Source organism: Microchirus variegatus (genome assembly GCF_963457635.1).
Source record: "Microchirus variegatus genome assembly, chromosome: 4".
In the NCBI taxonomy this organism is placed as follows: domain Eukaryota; kingdom Metazoa; phylum Chordata; class Actinopteri; order Pleuronectiformes; family Soleidae; genus Microchirus; species Microchirus variegatus.
Window position 1 is genome coordinate 16,279,210 of NC_139805.1, and position 21,418 is coordinate 16,300,627.

General features: G+C 39.6%; 2 protein-coding genes across 3 annotated transcripts in view; one reads left to right on the plus strand and one right to left on the minus strand.

Annotated features, from left to right (window-relative positions):
• Positions 1 to 12,609, minus strand: part of atf6 (activating transcription factor 6) — a 28,810-nt gene extending 16,201 nt beyond the window's left edge. The window contains exons 1-9 of the mRNA XM_083887589.1: positions 12,453 to 12,609; positions 11,498 to 11,574; positions 11,133 to 11,211; positions 9,801 to 9,898; positions 9,003 to 9,126; positions 8,524 to 8,727; positions 6,768 to 6,949; positions 1,371 to 1,556; positions 1,183 to 1,274 (exon numbers count right to left, since the gene is read on the minus strand). Coding sequence (XP_083743715.1) covers positions 1,183 to 1,274; positions 1,371 to 1,556; positions 6,768 to 6,949; positions 8,524 to 8,727; positions 9,003 to 9,126; positions 9,801 to 9,898; positions 11,133 to 11,211; positions 11,498 to 11,574; positions 12,453 to 12,540 — 1,130 coding nt within the window. The 5' untranslated portion in view covers positions 12,541 to 12,609. The remainder of the gene's footprint in view (positions 1 to 1,182; positions 1,275 to 1,370; positions 1,557 to 6,767; positions 6,950 to 8,523; positions 8,728 to 9,002; positions 9,127 to 9,800; positions 9,899 to 11,132; positions 11,212 to 11,497; positions 11,575 to 12,452) is intronic.
• Positions 12,610 to 20,866: 8,257 nt separating this feature from the next.
• rxrgb (retinoid X receptor, gamma b) overlaps positions 20,867 to 21,418 on the plus strand; it is a 34,413-nt gene continuing 33,861 nt past the window's right edge. Inside the window, exon 1 of one of the 2 annotated variants that reach the window (XM_083887593.1) lies at positions 20,867 to 21,003. Coding sequence is in view for 1 of the 2 variants with exons in the window: in XM_083887594.1 (XP_083743720.1) it covers positions 20,973 to 21,003 (31 nt within the window). In the remaining variant the exon portion in view is untranslated. The remainder of the gene's footprint in view (positions 21,004 to 21,418) is intronic. The other variant, XM_083887594.1, reaches the window with a different exon arrangement.

Sequence of the window (21,418 nt, forward strand, 5' to 3'; positions counted from 1 at the left end):
GAATACAACACATGCAGAGTCAAGCACAGGTAAAAAACACATATACACACAAAGTTAAGCTACTGTGAATTCAACTCAAGTTGCATAAGCAAACTCATTCATGTGTCCCGTTTCAGCTCGAGTGGAGCACTGAAAGAACATGAGTGCAAACACAGTATCAGAGTCAACGGGTCCAAGTAGATTCCTTGCATCGTTGAGAAGAAACTAAAATTTTATGAGATGAGAACAGAAGATCTGTAGTTATAGTTGGAAGTGGACTGTGAGACTGAGTTTGAGGAATGACACAATTCCTACATCTGCAAGCTGGGTGGAATCAAGCTCTTTTCCCCCTGTGCAGTCTTATATAACTCAATTTAGAGTTGTCACGATTATTAATATTACAAGCAGAGATGGGAAACACAGTAAAGTTTTATGCTTCTTGTCATCTGAAATAATGATTTTACTATTTGTTATTGGAATGTTTACATATCCCTCAAGACAGCCAACTGTTTCAAGATTTAGGAGGTTGTAATTTCTTCAATTTGCTTGTTTGTCTGAGTTTGAGCAGCATATCAACTTGGAGTAGAGGATAGTTTTTATCACATTTTGTGAAGAGGATATAGTACAAAAACTTACAACAGGAGTGTACCGACAGTTGGGAAACAGAACCATCTTGCTTCCACTAGCTGAAGCATTCTAGTCACAATATGATAACATTAGGGACTCGCACACAAACGCAGATTGGATAAAATTAACTACTGATAGACACTTGATTTACCAGCTACATCACATTAACAGCTGTTTGTGGGGAAAATAAGGTGGCAATAGAGTTTTGTCATCTTTTATTATTAGGCCAATGTGTTAAGAATTGTGTCAACTATAATAGGGATTATGTAAGTTCTGATGACAGGGGGAAAAAAAACATATTGCTTCAATAAGGAATGTTATGCACTGTTCTCAATAAACTTTTTTTTTGCAGATTTGTACATGAGAGCTGCGATTCCCACAGTGAGTCATGGGGCTTCCCATTTAATTTCCTTATGTAATCCAATATTTGTTTTCACAATATGTTACTGTCAGTAATCGTCTTGTATTTCAAATTACATTTTCTGCTTTTAAACTGAATTTAAGCCACTGGATGCTTCATCAAGTTATGGTGCACAGCACTTGAAGGCATACAGACATTCACTGTCACATGCTCACCTTGTTGGTCCAACATTTAGCACAATGAACACCAAAACCGCCATTAGGCACACAGCTCTCCTTTTGGGCGCTGTTGCCTTTAGTACTGTGCTCTGTAGGGGAAACGTAGGGAAACAATGTGTTCACTGACAGTGTAAAGATGTGATTTTTGTTCGTTTTACCAAAAGCTGTAACTTCTAGCCTCTCACCTCGCACAGCAGACCCTCCAGCTGTCTTTTGAGGTTGCCATTCTCACACTTGAGTGCCTCGTTCTCGGACAAAGCTACTTTCAGGCGCACCTCCAGCGTCAGCAGATACGCTTTCTTCTTCTTCCGAGACAGGGACGCTGACTCGCGATTCTTAATCATGCGCTGCTGTCTCTGGGATAACTTTGACTGAAAAGAGAGACAGAAAGAATAACATTTCATGTCACATCATCCATTCAGTCTTTCATCCACTCGACACCTATCCAAACAGAAAAGGGGGCAGTTATTGTTGGAAGGCAGTGAAATGACAAGGCCACCTGTTGTACATCAAAGGTTAATTTCAATACTCATTAAGTTTATATTTTAAAATGTCACCTTATTCATACTTGATTGGCAAGTGAAAGTAGTATAGTAGTATCGTGCAGGTTATCTTATGTAAGCTTATTCTCAGAAGCAAAGACTTTACCTACAGGCATACCAGTGTTTTCACTTGAAAATGTCTTTTTCAGATAGAAACCATCTTGTGTCCAGATGAGCTTCTTAGCTCCTTATCAGAAGTAATTTGCATGCACCTAAGCAGCACAGGCCATGTGGATGTAGTCTTTGATATCTCCTACACAAAGGCATATGATTTAGTGAAAAAGTAAGTGGAAGAAACAAAGGGGGAGACTGACATAAACGCCAGGGGTGACTTTGTTATTCCCATGAGGGAAACCTCCAGGCTGCTGATGCTTCACTTAACGAGGGACCAAACAAAAAAAGTAGACGATGTTCAAGATGTACTGTGATGTTAGTGACACCTCTGCCTCACACAGCTTTAAAGTGATCTTAAAAACCTCTGTGAAAGCATGTCCTCAAAAGCTTCTGCTCAAAAATATTTACTCCAACATCCTGTGAGAGGTCAGGAGGTCTCTTTCAATGCCTCTGTTCTATACCTGAAAGAGGGTGTGTTTACAGAGTGTGTCACGCATTGAAGAATGGGTTCACGTGAATCACGTCAGACACACATAAACAATGTATGCTGTAGGACTTGATGGGGAAAAAAGGGTCCAACCACAGTGGCTCATAATTGCTGCAATCAGTCTTGCATGCTTAAGCTAATCTGCAAATAAATAGATGACCTTCTGCATTTCTCTGTTTATAGTCATAGGTTTGTTTATGCAAGCCTTTCTTTCAGATCAGAGCACATAAATATGGAAAACGAGCAGTTTTTTCCACTTGCGGTCAGATAGGCGAGAACTGAAATCACAGTTCTGCATGCTAACCCAAATATCACATATCTTGACATGGCCCATCACAAACACAACCAGTGGCGGTGATTAACCAAAACACCTTCTTTGTTCAGCACCACTCTTCAAGCACCAACACCCTCTCCAGGGTAAGCCTCTAAGACCCTGCGCCTTTAGCCCCACTGGTGATTAAGTTATTTGGATCCCTGTATTTGTGCTCCGTCTCCTGAGAAACTCCAACTCCCAACCCTGATCTGGGAGCCGTGCCACTAGTTTGAGCCTGGGAACACTGCAAGTAAGCAGTTACCAAGGAGTGGAGAGTGGGGGGGGGGGGCTTTGCATCAGTGCCATAATGAGGTTGAGCAGTGTAATATATAGGACATGGGGCGAATATCGGAGCGTGGCATTTCGCAGTGACACTCAAATGAATGCATGAATGAACACTGGCTCAAACTCAAACTAGGTAGGTGTTGATGGGAAAAATCAACAAGAAAAAAAAAATACACATACACAAGCGTCATGCCACCAGCTGCCTATGCTGCACTGCCGAGAGGCCAGCTCAAGACAGCTGTTGCTATTTTACAGAAGGAACAGTCCTGCATGTGAATGAATTTAGACTATGATGATGATGATGCAGGAGGGTATTGCTGCGAGGTAAACAAAAAGAGTTGACAATAACAACAGATCACCCAACACCACATGACTGTCACACTGCTGTATGGTGGTGATGATGGTCTGCTCTTTCAGTCCAGCATCTAAAGGGTAACTACTGGAGGAAGAAGTATGTGATGAACCTTTAGCCGATCCAAATGGGAGGAGCTTCATTTAAGAAGTTGCGGTGAAAATGTTGCCTGATTTTATTGTAGGTCATAAAACACCATGGACTCTGGCATGTGCTTCATCGGTGAAATAATGTCAACCTGTGATAATGACTGCAGTTTCACTTGTTAAGCACTCAATTTAATAAAACACCTTTTTAAAAACACACAGTGAAACCACTTATGCATGTACTTATACGCAGGAAACATTTCTACAGCTGCAGTTGGTTATATTGGTACAGAGAGAAAGAAAGATCTCAGATATTTTACCTCTTAATATATTAGATTTCACCTCAGTTTTTTTTTTATTATTGTGGTAGTTGTGTGACTGTGTATTTCTTGGGTGTCAATGTTCAAACTGATATAACTGGACTTTAATCAAGTATATCCGACTTGAATAATGGCTTTCTCTTACACATGATAGATTTTCTTTACATATAATAACCAAGCAGGATTTACTTCTCCCTGAATATAAGCTGAATAATTACTCGGAGGTAATCTTTTGATGTTTTTAATCGATTCAACTCTGATTTGAAAAGATTTTAAGACATATAATAAATAAAATAAAAATAAGCATCAACTTATGTGCCATATGTAGGAGGTGCATTTGTATCCAGAATCGCAGCATGCTTTTCTTGGGTACCCTCCTGTAAAATCCACCAATGGGAGCATTTGTTGAGGCCTGTAGTTCCAGGCTGGGCTGTTTTTCAATCCCTGCCTGTGCAGGAGCCCCTTACATTACAGTGACCCGATGCCTGATAGCTGTTTACAGCTGTCTCAAAATGCTTTGCCCTGCAGAACACCTGTCTGAAGCATGTAATCGTTAGCAGCCGTTAACACCCAGGCTTATATAGGCTAACTATATACTTAAATACAGTACTGTAAAGAACATGAACATACACACACACACACACGCACAGTACATACAACATGTAGCAACACCTGGCCCATGTACGTCACCTTTAACATGGATTTTTACAGACATCCTCTGCTCACCAGGTCACCACTGTGCTGCAGCTAAACCACAGTGAGGTTATAAAGTGAACACAGCTGCACTAGTGCGCACAGTCACGCAGCATGACAAGGCGCGAGAGCTGGCCACGGAACTAACTCTAAGGTCCATTTGAATTACTCCATTGCTCATATTTCCAACATTTGAATATATATATATATATATATCCTACTTTTACAATAACAAATGTAAAAATGTGTTTTCTTTAAGGCGCAAAATTGCGGTTAAGTAAATGCAGTTTTTGTGCAATTAATCTGATAATTTCATCACCTTTAACTGCCAATTGTGATGTGGTTAACTTCACAAATGGCTGAGAGTCATATTAGTTTTGGCCTCTGCGATTTGGAATTCCTTGACACTGCTCTCCAGGTCTGGCGTGAAAAGTGCTTCTCCAAACTTGATTATGACCATGACATTTTGCAAAGTTCCTCTCTCCCCCCTTTTGGGGGGGGGGGGCAGCTATTTTTAGAGCCAAGGGTTAACCATAACCATTCATAAAACAACAACCACTTGTGAAATTTCTTTTGAGGTTACTCTTTATTTTAAGAGCCTGGTGGAAAACACCATTAATGTCAGGGTAAACTAAGCAGAGTGGTAAAATTCTGAGAGTAGGGTTGTGAGCAATGTTATTTATGTGATTGTTCCTTTAATATAATAATGGCTGACATTGGAGTTGGTTTTTACATTTGTACCAGTGTCACTATAAAAATCACTATGGAATTTTGTTTTATTACAATTTAGGTGATTATATTGAATACATACGGTTCCATGTAATCAAAAACATTCCTTGCAAAAAGTATGCATTTTTGCAACCTTTGCTGTCTGGCTGAGCTTGACAGTAAAGGAGAAACACTGTAAAACCTAATTTAAAAAAGATGATGGAGTGAGAACATCTTTCTAAACTCTCTAAAGGTCGTACAAGAGCAAGCCATGAGAAAGTGTTGAGCTGGAGACGAAAGCCTAAAACAACACAGACATTGCTGAAAGTCAACGGCATCTTCCTGGCTGCACAGTGAAGGCTGACAGTTTTGGACAAGAAGAAGCAAACAACTTTTGCAACTGATGCAGGAAACAAAGAGATGAAATTCAGAATAAACAACTGTCCGAAAGCAACGTATACAACTCTCGTATAACGGAGAGAAATTTGTGTGTGAGAAGGGGAAATACGGTGTCTGTGTGTGTGTGTGTGTGTGTGTGTGTGTGTGTGTGTGTGTGTGTGTGTGTGTGTTTTCTATCCACTGCAGCTGTCCTGACATCACTGCTGAATGCAACACACAGACATGTCCTTCTGTGACACTGTTCACACTGTCTGAACTGCAGTTACATCACATGCGTGTTTTCCCAATAAAACCCTACTGGTACAAACAAAGCAGACACCAATTATGATCATTCTCCTGCAGTTTGTTGCTTCATGATTGCATTGTCGAGTTGAATCGCACACAGATTAATTTCAACAAACACTGATCTGATTAATTTTTTTATAAATGGTACTGGCAAGTAGATGTCACTCTTGTAAAAAGTGCAAGTAAGAAATACAAATTCAAGGGCAAAACAGAGTGATAAAATGACTGCAATTATTAAATTATACTTTATATTTGATAGCAATATAGCAAATGTTCATAACTGCATTTTTTCCCTTAAGTTGGGTTTCTATAAATTATCTTTCAATTTCAAATTAAATAAATAATTTTCACCTGAAATTATTTTTTGATTTATTTGATTTTGATTTTTTTATAAATCTATTTTAACATGAATTTAAAGCTACTTCAGCTGTAAATTAAAACTACTCGAAATAGCGTAAGGATTATAAACCAGCTTGACCATGGCAACCACAGCATTATGTTTACGTTATGGGCAAGTGCATACATGTCCACATGGCTTCATAGAGGCATTCATCACAGAGGCAAGTCCTCACATGAGCACACTGCAAACACAACAAAGTGTGATTTATTTGTGTGAAGATGCAGAGAGACCTTCAGGGAAACTTCTGACAGATTAGACGGGGAGAGAAAATGAGTTTGTATTCCCCTGAAAGTAGAACTATCGCTGTGGTATTAATTAGAGATGCTTGTGGTCCTGAAACACTCCAGCACAAATTTGACAACAATGTCAAACACTGGCGGCCAGTTTGTCTGGGCACTCAAGGTCCATGACCGCACATTACTTTAGATCCTATACATGTGCCCATGTCTATGAAAAACCATGCTGTTTCTGATTGATCATGGGGATCAAATCTTTAAAAAGTGCTAACATACAAATCAATTCATTTAACAATATAATATATTCATATAATTCAACAAATATATGCATACATGCCTCAAAATAACAAAAAGGGACTCACGTCATCATCTGAGGAAGAGTTTCGAAGTGTGACAGAGACCATTTGCGGAGCAGTGACAGGCAGAGGAAGAGGGACAGGCCTGTCGTGGGTGAGTGTTGACATGGTGACCACATTGCTGGTGATGGCCTGTGGCGTCTGGATCTGTAGCACTTGGCTTGGCTGAGAAAGCACGATAGCCCGACCTGAGAGAAGCAGAACACATTAGATACTCCTAAATTACATGGGATTAGTGATATTATCATCAAATTTCTATTTCTATTGTATGAATACCAGAAATAATTGCCGACTGTGATGGTGTTTTTGTGTTTTCAGTTTACGAGAAAGCTCTTTTCCCACAAAATCCAAAATAAAAGCATTCAAGCTACTATTGTATTTAAAATCATAAGCCATATCAGCTGGCTGTTTGAAGAGACTCCAGCTGCAGAGGCTTCATGTCAGCGCATTGAACCCCCATCACTTCTGGTGACCTACATTAACCCTTAGTCTTTTATGGGGCTTTTTGAGTTTCAAGTACAGATGGAGAGGATGTTTACCAACTTGACCTGTGGCCTTTAACTTCCAAATTCTTGACTGAGAGCTGTGTAAGTTTTATTTGCATGAATGCACATAACCATGCACGTGTGTCTATATTTACAATTTACAGAGGCCCAAAAGACAAAAACTATCACACAAAAAAGTAAAAAGAAATAAAAAAAATCATCAAAAATCCCAACATAAAAGGTCCTGTTAAGGTAGTAGCCTCCCACAATGTAAGCCCACCCATCCCTGCAAATCCGTGCTAGGAACCATTCTTCAAAACAGATCCAGCAGCTCTCACTTCAAACACTTAACAAGTCTGTCAGCGGTAATGGAGCAGGAGTATTAGCCAGTGCTGCTAATGTGCTATGTGTGACTGGTGCCAACACTCTTTTTGTTCAAACTTACCATCTTTAAGAAAAATTCAAGAGGTTGATTGTCAGAAGCAACACCTAGCAGCCTGTTAGGTAGTTTGTTATTTGGAAATACTTAACTACTAAGATCAGACTTTATAAAGAGTGACCTCATCATTAAATACCTACTGCAGGACTTCCTTTTGCCTCCCTGATGCATTGTTCTCACTCATCAGCTGTTCAGCTGTGCACTGTGTGTCAAGCTTGACTTGCCTTCCATCTGGAATCCTAAACTTGGAACTCTTGGCCATAGTCATCTGCCATCTTCACCATTACCACACAGACAGGCGATCCAAGTTCAAATTCAAGTTGTGAAAGGTCATATTATAATCCACCCATAAGGGTCCAATGCAATGACATAACTATTTACACTGGCTACAAACAGGTCCAGATTGGTAAACCTGAGCAATACTGACTTTGATGCATGAAACTGACAATAGCTCATTAACAGTTTCTAGTTTAAGTTTGTGCCATAAATGTAATATTTCTGATTATATATGATGGCCGATTCCTAAATTTAGACATATTTTGGATAGTAGAACATCATGTAGATTAGTATGGCATTAACCTCGTCATTTAAATAATACTTAGGTTATGGCGCCCTCTCTTGGCCAAGAAACAAAAATATGGTTGGTTGATAAAGAATATTAAGCAAATTCATCACAAGCAGCAAATATTACCAATATTGTGTTATGCAGAGCACTAAGTAAATAACATTTTCACACTGCTTTCTAATTTGACCTGTGCACAAGTCTAAAGCAGCACACTGTGACGTGGTACAATGTGTCTGTGTTTCAATGTGTTGCAGTGCGAGGTCTGACTCTGACCTGAAGGAGGCGCTGGTTGGATGTTGACTGGAGCTGGTTTGACCACAGGCAGCAAAGTGGTCTGCAGGGGCTGGATGATGATGGTCTTGGCCTGAAGGGGAGCTGCTGCTGATGCTAATGGCACAGCTGTGATAAGCGGTTTGGGCTGGATGGAAACTCTGGGGCCTGTCTGAATCGGCCTCTTGACAGCCTGAGCTGGTTTGGCTGGAGTATCATAGGAGCAAGACAAGAAGGAGTGAGATAAGAGACTTTATCTCAACTAGGCAAAATCAAAGCTCGGGTAAGGAAGTTTGTATTTATCATTTTGGGGTATCTCCAATTTTCCCACAATTTTTCCCATAAGGGAATACTTAAATCTTCTTTATCTTCTTCATCTCAGAGTTCTGCAAACTCAGACTATATTGCAGAATATGCTTTTTGTACAAAGAAAAAAATAGCTAAAAGAGCAGATGAGCAGCAGTGGGTGGATGTTGCCTCACCTCGTGTGGTCTGGCTGGTTCTCTTTGGACCCGTTTTGGCTGGGGAAGAGATTTCAGAAAAGCCACTGGACTCAGAGCACACTGAAACGGGAGAGTGCTGTGACTGTGGTGACAGGGCCTCATCCTGGAAGGGGAGGAAAAGAGGCCGAGTTCCAATATATTGAGTGCACCTCTTTGTTTAAATATGTGGTACTTCTGCTACTGCATGCTGTATGTAATACACTCTGTGTAATACATGTGCTTGAGACACATCAGATCAAAAATGGATCAAGTGTCCTTGTTAATATTCAAAGACTCCAGTAAAAATATGTGTCCTTGGATGCAGACAGGGTGATCCAGTAAGGAAATAGATGTCTGCAAACTGTGCTGGGGCCCTATAAAGATGTTACCTTTGAACTTGTTTTGATGCACTGTGAAAACATCTGCCCACTAAATTATGCTAATGTGGTTAAAGTTGTCAGCACCTTCTATTTAATGAGGGAGCGTGGCAACGCTCAGACTGACGGTAAATCATTAGTTTGACAAGGTGTTTATTAATAAGGGCTTTAAGTGTGTGTGTGTGTGTGTGTGTGTGTGTGTGTGTGTGTGTGTGTGTGTGTGTGTGTGTGTGTGTGTGTGTGTGTGTGTGTCAGTATGTGTAAAAAAGAGCAGCTGTCAATGTTTGGACACCATCTGGATTGACTGTAATAATGCACCAGAAAGGACACGTGTAAATACTCACTAACAAAATTTGAATTGGAAATGTAAGTCAAATACCAATACCTCCAGAGGACAATGACAGTGAGAACAGTGACTTACGTGCAGGGAGCAAGGGGACAGAACTTCCACAGAAGCAGGAGACGGGACAGAGCTCAGAGTGTGGGCAGGTGACTGAGACTCCACGCTCACCTCACCATCTGGGTACACAACGACAAAGTCACAGGCAAAATGTGTCATGCAGAGTATTCAGGCTTATCAGCATGGGATATTCAGAATTTCATTATTAATTTCATTACTAATACATTTAAATACAATGAATTATTTTTCTTTTTAACTACAGTGTGTCCGACACCTACCCTTGTCTATGCCCCAGTACTAATTGTGGGATTAAAGGAGTTCACCTTATTTAACCGTAGGACAAACAGACTAGTATCTTATACAATTCAGCATACACATCTGTCTCCTGCAAATGCACAGCTAATTAATATGTTATACAGGAGGCTGTAGTGTATGGCAGAATGTGTGGTTAATGGGGGGAATTTAGGTTTTACTCTGTGTTTTTAATGTATTGAAACTGGTTAGAATCACAGATTCATAGTTCATACTCACACAAATGAGGTAAAGGTCATATTTAGTAGGAAATCAAAACTCATGTGCCAATCTATATCATGTGACCTATGTACTGTTTTTTAGTATTATAGTTAAGTGATCACCATAAATATATGTGTCTTTCTTTTATGAAGTTCTTTCTTCAAGGTTCTGTTGATATTGCTTGACTTCAGGGCTGCAACTAACAATCATTTTCATAACTGATTAATCAGCTGATTATTTTCTAGATTAATCGATTAGTTGTTTTGTCCAAAAAAATAAATAAAATAATAAAAATATTGATTAGCATTTCCAAAACCTCAAAACCATGATGTTCTCATACGTCTTGTTTTGTCCACAAACCAAGGATACCAAGTTTTAAATACTTCTTTGTTAAATGGAGCAAATAACCCCAAAAATATTCCCATTAAGAAGCTGAAAAAGAAATCCAGAGAGCCAATATAAAACAACATCATGAAAAAGATATCTTGAGTGTGTAGAACTTGCTTCACACGTGCATCTGCTGTCTTTGTAGATTAATCACAAAGTAGTCCAACAAACAAAAGCGACTCACTCAAGTTATGTTTCTTTAAAAAATATTGTAACATTACACCAGCAAACATGACTGGTGGAGGTTACCACAATCATAAGTACTAGGCAAAAGCTTACAATAGCTGCATTATATGACTATGGATAGCACAACCTCTGACTACTCAGTTTCCCACAGTGTCATAACACTTCCATTTCACACAAAGTTAAAAAACATTTTTTTTTACTGGTGCTTTTATTGGTCCTTCATGCTGAAATGTGTAACTAAGTTTTCACCACCATGTAATGCTGTACCTGTGCAGATGCTGCTTGTGTCCATTATATTCCATGGAGGTATATCAATATCAAAGTCCAGACCTGGACCCTCACTGGCCTGAAAACACACATACCATTTATTTAACCAGTGAAGTGTTACAGGATGTTAAGTGGAAGCAACTGTATAAGCAATGCATTTTATCATTCATTTATATCAGCTTCAAATGTAGAGAAAACAATTGCTTTTTCACACGGGTAGCCAGTAAAGACTTTGGGTTCAGATACAAACTCTTACACATTTTATTCTGTGAAGCTCTGTCACAGTGATTTTCTCGTTGCATACATTTCATGCCATGCTACAGTTATTGCTGACGATGAGCATAAACAGTAGATGAGTTACTTACATAACCAGCACAATGTAAGGCCTCAAACAGTTCATCTGCATCTCCCAGGTTGTCCAACTCATCAAACAAGCTTATATCTGTGTGACAAATAGCACACAACTCAAAGCATGAGTGGAAATGTGTTCAGTTGAGACAGCTTCATCTTACAAGTGATTTAATTATGGCATGACTACAAGAAACAATAAATTGTTAGGTGTATGAATAATATATACATATATTAATAAACATTGTGTTAATATAGTGTATTGTTTGTTTAACAATATTTAAGAATATATTGTGCAAACATATAAGTTATATAAAAGAACAAAGGTTTCATTTGGCATTGAGAAAGCAAAAAAAAAATGCACTTATCAAAGGAAAAATGCAAGACATGATAACTGTAGTAGACATATAATATAAGTTTAGACAAATGTAGTAAATAAACGTGAGCAGTTAATATTATACACTGCGTGAATAATACAAGGGTGGAGAAAGCGTTAATTTAGCATTGAAAAAGCAACAAAAAAATGCAATGAATAATTAACATCAAAGGAAAAGGGCAAGACAAATGCTATCATATTGTCAATGCTGTTGTTATTAAGTTGTTCACTGGGCTTCTACAGAAACAAATGTAGTAAATAAACGTTAGAAGTTCATATTATACACCGCGTGACCCTTGTGTGGAGAATATTATTCAGAAGTTATTATTTACATATTACATCGAGGCTCTGCAGATTACATCATCACATCACAGCTCGCTACTAATGCTAACTGGTGGCTAAGGCGCATATAAACACTCACTATATCGACTTGGTGACAAGTGAAGTTCTTTTAGAAGCAGTAACGTTGACATTGTAAAAAATAAAATATACACGTTATAGTTCACTGAAAGCCAGCAGCAACAACAACTGCCTCTGCTAACGTGTATGTGTATGTGTGTGTTTGTTTCTACAAGGTGTAGTCAAGCAACGCTTACCCCACTCTCCTCCCTGGTCGATAGAGATGATTCCTGTCTCGTTATTCATCTCTGGAAATTGTTGTTGCTTTTCCAAATTTGAATTCATTATAAAAGAATACCGATGCGACAAATTTCCAACGAGCGACGGTTTGTAGTACTATTCATGTTTCAGTTGTTATTCAGAACTGTTTCCGTCTGACGCAAAGATACACGTCTGTCTTTACCGTAAATCTACGGGTGTCGCCCAGGGACAAATGTGGAGGAGCGCGAACTGAACACTGGAGAAGCACTGTGTAACTGGTGCTGCCGAAACTGACCACAAGGAGGCGGGGAAGTATAGCACACAATGCTGTGACACGGGAAGTTTAAAACTTGTAAAGTTTTAATTCTTATTTTGGGGTGTCTTGGGGTGAAGACGCGGTGTCTTCAAGGTCCAGTAGGCTCAGTGACAGAAATTACATGGATCACTGTTACACACTCTCCGTCGCCATAATCTCTCTCAGGGATACATTCACATTCAAATAATCCCCCATTTTATACACATATAGGTATATCAGTTTACTAGTCATTCGATATTTAATATGTATTATATAATATGCAATGCACAGAACTAGTATATTTAACAGCATATACGAAGATACATTAAAACATAAAACTGTTTTGCAATATCATTGTATTAGAATACAACCACAACAAACAGAAAATAGGTGCACATTATGAAAATGATGAAACTCTTCAAATTGACTAAATAGCCTTTTTTTTTAGTGTGAACCCCACTCACACTTAAACAACAACAGATGTACCCTGTCTATCTTAATGGCTATGGCAGTTTTATTCAAGACTTATTATACTGTAGGAGATTCACTCATTGAGAGCTTCCTAATAAACAGGACCAACTTTCAATCACATGATCAATTACACCATTCCATTGAAAAGCGAATGCTGTCACACTGTGAACTGAAAAGAGCCACAATAAATGAATAACAATGTAACACCTGTGCGTTTCCTGTTAAAACATTTCAAAATGCCTGCTGTGAAAGGGCCCATTGGTGCGTTTGTGACCTTGAGTTAGTTGATTCAGCAACAGCCTACAGCCCTCTTTCCGGAGCAAACATTTTGTTTTTGCAAGAAAAGCACAGGTGTTAGTGACAACATATGACTTGTTTGTTAGTTACACCTGTGTGCTTTTCCTATACCTCAACAAACACTAGCTATTTAAAAATGGCACATTATGCACTTACTGATAACACCACATGATGGGTCTCTTGTCCAGCATGTGACAATGAGAGAAAACAAGAACCTGACAATCCCTTATTGAAACTCATTCAAATTAGGTGCATCTGAGTTTAGCAAAGGCAACAAAGTGCAAATACTGGTGGTTGTCAGGTTGTCACCAACGGTGGGGATTTGTTTAAGCAAAATGTCTTCGATCTCTTGTCTCACCAAAGAGAAACGGTTCGAGCCATCATGTTAGAGAGGATAATGGGATGTATGTTCAGTAATTTATAGTAGTATTACTCTCAAAGGATGTTATATTAAAAAAAATCCTCACCCCTGAGATAGAACAGCTCAGTTGAAAATTAAACCATCCCATGGAATACTTGAAGATATTACAATTTTCACTCATGGCGCTTCGTCAAGCTGTTGAGCAGCCTCAAGCAAATTCACACCCTCATGTCACATGAGTCATTAAGCCCTCATGGCAGTCATGTGAGTGCTGTCACAGTCACATAAGTGAAATGTGAACGGATGTAAAATCACCTGGGAATGGATGTCAGTGTAATAATCATTTTAATAATCTGCATGACTACCTGTTCAAAAGACATGAAACCTGGATGCTGGGAAGACGCCTTCACGTCAAAGTCAGATTTTACGCTGGTGCTGCCCATACACTATGACTTTGTAAAGTATACAATCATAAACCTCTACACACGTTCAAGGAAATCCTCTTTAACAGTTACAGCGAATGTACTCATTAGCTTGCATTTTGTTGTGTGGTAGACTGTTGTTGACGACACAGTCATAGTTAGTCTGCTTGACAAAGTTTGTGGAGTGGCGTGATGGCCATTTCTACGTTTTTCTAAGATAAATGTTCACAAAACTAAGGACATGTCATCAATTTTACAAAATGATGGTTGTAGAACTTTCTAGCAGTTATTCAGCGCATTCTGTACGGAATCAGAGTGGGATCGTCATCAAAGCGATCGCAATCAAAGCCTTAACATCCAAGGCACTTCTTATATATAACCAACCCCTTATTTGTGTGTTTTCATCTGTAACTGATCATCAGAACCTGTATGCTTTGCCGGTTTACAACCTATTAAGTAGTGTATTGAATTGTGTTTAGAATAAAACCTCTTAAAGACACACGAGTTGTCCGCCATACTTGTTCTGGTCGCCCTTTCCAGAGGGTAGTTTATTGAGCTGTAAGAAGCAGTCGATAAAAATCTGGACAGTTGTAAACCGTCGCTGCAGAATACCCGACCTACCCCTCCACCAATCGGTAGGGTGTTTCGGTTAAGGATCAAGACCCCCCCCCCCCCCCCAGGATACCGTGAGGACACTTATTCATTCTGGACTGATTGACATGTAATCAATGTACTTTGTTTAGGGAACAAACCTTTAATTACGCACATCGTGTGAAATGTGTAATGCGTTGATGTAGGTAGCGCGTTCCTGTTTAAGGACGTGACTTTATGTACTTTAGGTAAATGTTACATCTGCTTAAGTCTTAATTATTATCATTGATGAATTAATTGTAATCTATAATCTCTATAACTGTTTGAACCGTTGTTGTGGCTTACTTGGGTTCAAGAACCAGGAAGCCAAGTGGGAGGTGTAGAACTTTCTAGCAGTTATTCAGCGCATTCTGTACGGAATCAGAGTGGGATCGTCATCAAAGCGATCGCAATCAAAGCCTTAACATCCAAGGCACTTCTTATATATAACCAACCCCTTATTTGTGTGTTTTCATCTGTAACTGATCATCAGAACCTGTATGCTTTGCCAGTTTACAACCTATTAAGTAGTGTATTGAATTGTGTTTAGAATAAAACCTCTTAAAGACACTCGAGTTGTCCGCCATACTTGTTCTGGTCGCCCTTTCCAGAGGGTAGTTTATTGAGCTGTAAGAAGCAGTCGATAAAAATCTGGACAATGGTTGACTCATATAACTATTTGGGGACAGCAGAGACTTTGTTTTCTGTGTAGACTTTGATTTATTAGTTTTATTGTACTGATTTTTTTTTTATTGAATCAATTTCAACCTCTTCGTATGCCAATCGCTCACTGCAGAATACAAATCAGCTGTCCAAAATTGTTAAGGAAGCAATAAAAATAATTGGCATACAGCAGTGCTCACACACACAGACAAGTTTCGCAGAAAGCACTAACTGTGATCATCCACTTACTCTTTTTGGACAAATGTAAAACTAAAAGATGCAAATGCTGTTAATATGCACAATTCTTGATGATCTTTTTGCTGTATTTTTGTTGCTTTTACTGTTCTTGTTGTTTTGTAAAGCACTTAATGGCCGTTTTTATGGACATGAAATCTGATTAGGATTGTTGTAACTCATGTTCTGTTATGTTGTATCTATGTTATCCTATGTCTCTGTTTTTATCTCCAACTTTAAAACATATTTCTTTTTGAGAGGCAATAAAGCTCCGATCTGTGCTGAACTGAGTTGCTGTCATCTCACCACACTAGCTAAAGTGCTATGAAAACACATGGTTGTTTTGAGGACCGTAACACAAGAAAGTTGGTTATAGTTGGAAAACTGTTGACTTATATGGGACTTATTTGCAACTAATGTGAGAAATATAACTATGATACACTTGCAACAGTATACGGCTCTGGAAAGTATTTATAATGTATTAAAAACTCATTTAACTTGATAAATACAATGCAATGGGAGTCTAATGAAACACAATATTGAATTGCATTTCAGGATGTGATGAATCCAAGGTTTAGTGATCTAATAAAGGCTTAATTGTTGCAGGGCCCCTTAAAATTCAGACAAATAAAGCTTGTAAAAAGAATCTCTGTCTTGTCATGTTGTTTGGTGACGCAGTTCTGTTCATGTAAATGTCAGTGTGTCGCCGCATCTATAATTTGGTTTAGTTGTACATTCGACTGTACTCATAGAACAAAATGTTTTGAACTTCAGCGACATAGAGGCATAGGGGTAGACGAGTATACAGTGTACGAAAACAGCCAGTGCTAAACGTATTACTCAACAAACAGACCAGTGCAGACCTGTTTTGTAAGGTTCTGTCACTAAATAAGCCTGGTCTTACCTGGTATGTACTTTGCTTTGTTTCTGAAATGCCATGGTCACAGTAGTCGGTGACATTTTGCGCTAAGAATCAGTAGCAGGTGGATACTGGGCCTAATCCTTCATGGACATTTCAGGTCGTAGTGAGATTAACCTGAGGTGGTCCAGTTGATTCCCTGCTGGACTGGTCGCAATGACCTACTCCACTGCACGATATAACTTATACCTGCAAAAACAAAGATGAACAGAGGTCAGCCATGAACCTAAATTATGTAGTACATAAAACATAAAACTTCACCATCTAATATAAGCAATCTTATTTCTTGAGTTTCTTGAGTGTTCATGAGACACTGTGATTATGCACTAAGTGTCATACACTCTGCTTTATCCCAATGGTAATGATAATGTAAGCATCTCTGATTGGAGTGGTGTGATAATAGTCTTTAGTCTGAGAACAGGACTCATCATATTGATTGTGTGTAAAGCCTGCGGACTCAGTCACGGACAGCAGATTAACAGGTTGACCTGATGCGATGGCAGGATGGTTTAAACGAATATGTGTGTGAAATGGATTAGGGACTTACATTTCTGATGAAACTGCAACAACGGTCTTTGATTATTATTATTTTTTTGTGTGGAAACATTGTGTCCTGGATAAAGGCTCATTAAAGTGGAATATCACACCTAGATCATAATTATCAGCCGAGAATACCAACTATGTCATTTGTGAGCGTCTGACCCAGAAATGGAAATCTTTGAAGAATGGAAATTTGACATACTGTACATTCTGAACTTATTCATATTCAATATTCTTTTTGAAGTATACTCCAATTCACTCACACCTTCAAGAAAGGAGATAAAACTGCTTACACTGTAATCCAATCCAGAGAGACCTACACACAAATCTTGACACTTGATTTCTGTATGCTGGCTGCAAAAACAAAAGAGTTTACCCTACACTGCACAAAATAAACATTTTACACATGCACAAGTGAGTAAAAAGATATTTGTTGTTTGAAAATATATACCCGTAATATAAAATATGAATAATTCACAAATAAACAACCCAGACCAGCACAATAGAAGCACCTCACTGGTGATTAGACAATCTGAACCCAATTATGCAGAGAAAGTGAGAAACAAAGGGTAGATTATGTTGTTCCAAGTGTTTCATTAACTACCAAATAAATAAAAACAATACCACACCTGGGTACACAGTCTGTTGACTTTTTTTGTGCAGCTACAATTATAGTCATCATTAATATTCTGTCATTTAGAAATACTTGAAATAGTTTAGATGCATTACACCCCTCTTCCTCCCATGTGGCGGCACATAAGAGAAGAATTTGCTGGTGTGCCACCAACAGTGAAAGGGGAGCAGCAGAAAGTGGAGGACAAGCTTCTTCTAAGCGACGAGAGAAAGCCCCCTTTTGCAAAACAGGAGCCCGGGCTACATTTCATCTTTTGTGTCCCAGATTGATGACCTACGAGATGGATGATGTTCTGTAGCGCTGTGCAGCATTGTCTTATGCTGCCTGACACAAAGAGGGAGAACACTTATCATCTCAGGCTTATGTGTGGGGCAGGGGGGGGGCAGGGGTTGTCAGAATGCTGAAGTGGGTCCAGGAAGGTGGGGGTCCCTCTGATAAAGCATGATGGAGACGAGCTAACGACAGCATGAGGCAGATGGAGCGAGCCATCTCCCATGACGACGCAGCCAGAACCTCTGTCCTGAAGCCAGAGACAGGGACAGACACAGAGAGGGGAAGGAGAGAATTTGAGGGACGGAGAGACCAAAGAGAGACTTTTAAAAAGGAGTTGTAAGCGTTTTGAATGTGTTACAGTCAATTATTGTTGGTGTTCTCTGGACGTCACAGGTCTTTTAAGGTGATTCAGAACACACAGTGGGTTGCTCTGTTGTTGTTGTTGTTGTTGTTGTGTGTTTTTTTTTTTTTGGTTTGGCTTTTGGCTGCAGTGCTAGCAGGTGGTCCAGGTTTGTTGAGCTTGGTTTAGGATTAGACTTTTGGAGGGGAATGGTGCTGTGAATACAAAGGGATTAGTGCAAAGGGTTGCTTCATTGACTGTGAGTTTGTTTGTGTTTGTGTTTGTGTGTGTGTGTGTGTGTGTCTGTGTGTGTGTGTGTGTGTGTGTGTGTGTGTGTGTGTGTGTGTGTGTGTGTGTGTGTGTGTGTGTGTGTGTGTGTGTGTGTGTGTGTGTGTGTGTGTGGATGGGTGGGGTGAGGACTCAGAAGTTGATGGATGGATAAATTTGGATAGTCACCAAAATAAAACATTTGCTGTAATTAGGAATAGTAAATGAGCCCTTCAATGAAAACATTTGATAATTACAAAAATAACAACTGATTTTTTGTTTTCTTCCCATGTTGCCATGTCTATGTTTTATTTTATTGTATGTTTTACTGATTGTTCTTAGGTCTATTAGGTCTTATGTTTTTTTTTTATATTGTATTAGTGTTTTGTTTTGTTGTTTGGGAGAAATAACCAGTTCAATTAAAAGTTAAATTAAGAATATTGTTTAGTATATAAAACATGTCCCCCTGTTCCCACGTCCCTCTCTTAATGCACTGAGGGAGAGAGGGACGTGGGGGGGACAAAACCACCAAAATCATCTCAATGCCTTGAACCATGTGCCACCATTAGGGACACACAAAGAGAGATCTGACAAATGGCCATTTTAATGTCCCTCTTTGACTTTAATGAATTTATACGTTATCTGGCCCTAATGGAGGCTGCAGTGGAGGGGCTGGCGCAAGGCCATAACAAATGAAAAGCTCTGATTAGTGTAGAATGAGCTGAGAAAAAAAGGCCATTCATCTTGGTTAGCATCCTCCTGTGCTCTTTTATGGGACGCTGTTACAAGGACGGTGGAGCCGGGGGTGCTGGTCCCATTAGGACCAAGCTGAGTGGTCAGCCAGCCGGCGTTGACGGAGCGTCTGCCCACTCCGTGGTTCAAGACTCTGAATGCCACAGTGCGGCGTGACTCCTGAATAACCTTCTGAGGTACCGAGAGCTTCACCCCTGCATGACCCCGGCTCTCAGCGCGGGGTGAGGTGTGGGGGACTTCGGGGGTGGGGGGGGGGTTCCCAGACCAGGGAACCAGACTCACAGCAGCAGAATACAAACACTGCAGAGAGATGCTCTCAGAGGGGAATCTGCAGGGGGACTCAAAACAGTGGTTTGCATTTGAATTTCTTCAAGCACATAACAGATTTTTTTTACTCAGTTAACAAAGGTTTTCTAGTGCTACCTGAAGTGACATTATGGTGGACTGAGACAAACATGTGGCCGTGGAAAGGTCAATTTGATAACATAACCATGAGCAGACAACAGAAAACAACAACAACAAACAAATCAATGCAAATGCTGACATTGCAACAACCCATTCAAATCACTAACATGCGGTTGCCATTTCCTGATTGACTTAGTTCTTTTTATCAGGCCACAGTGATTTCAAAAAAAGTGCTCACAAATAGAATAGAATTTCCATATTTGGGATAATTGTGAATAAGGGAAGATGTTAATATTTCACGCATGGTGACCTGAAAAGGTAATTTGGCTCCATAACATACAGTCCTAGTGATTTATGATGCAATGGCACCAGGGGAAGCATCACATTTCCAGAAACACCAGGTTATATTGATTTAAGATTGTTGTTTTTTTCACTTTAGAAATAATCTGTAAAATAGTGATCCCTCAAGTTGTGTGTTTTTTGTAATGCAAGTGACATAACCACATTTTATTACACTTTTTGTGTTATGAAATGGAAACATGAAGGCTATTTGGTAACATTTTTGGTAACATTGTTTTTTAGCTGTCTGAAGGCTTTATAATGCTAAATAAAGGTAGAATAAATATAGAAGGGTTTTCCTTTTACATGCATGAATCTCAAAAATATATATATATATATATATATATATAAAATATATCGTATATTGTTATACAATTATCGCGGTAATGTTGTCAAAAAAGTACTTAATTTGGTGAGGAAAATCATGACTACTAATATTCAGATGCATTATTAATATGAAGTCGAAGTGGAAAGTGTGAGAGATGTTTCGTCACTATGGTGTCGGCGCTTGATATCGACCACTGTTGTCATTGGGAGAAGTCCTCTCTTACCGCCCCCCTCGCTGGGCCCCCGTGTAGAGCCGCCTTGCAGAGTTCAGTCGGGCTGGGAGAGGAATGCGCTGGGATGCGGAGCAACAGCGACTGTAGGAAATCGAAGCAGCAACTTGCACAGTATGGACAGTAATGATCCGTATTTACACCTCAGTAAGTACAACTCAACAGTCTGTTGTAGAGCCGCGTGTGACTGCGGAGACCAAGCTGCAGCATTTTGTTCAGACTTAGTGGAGGAGGAGGGGTGCGTTTGTTTCATGGCGTCTTCTCTTCACTAAAGCGAGCCGTGCGCGAAAGCGTCCGTCGACTTTAACGACGCGAACTTTCACCGTCCGTGAGTCCGCTGTTGTTGTTGCGCTTTCTCATTGTTTTGTGTGTGTGTGTGTGTTTTTTTTTTGCAAGTGTGCCAACGGAACCGCAAGCCGCGGTCAATGCAAAAGTCAGGTGACCGTGGTTGCGCCGGTCAGGCAAGGTCAGAGGTTGGCACTTTAATTGCGCTTATGTAATTTATGGCGCTTGTCGCACGACTCTCGCTAAACTGTTTGAGACAGAAAGAGGATATATTGGT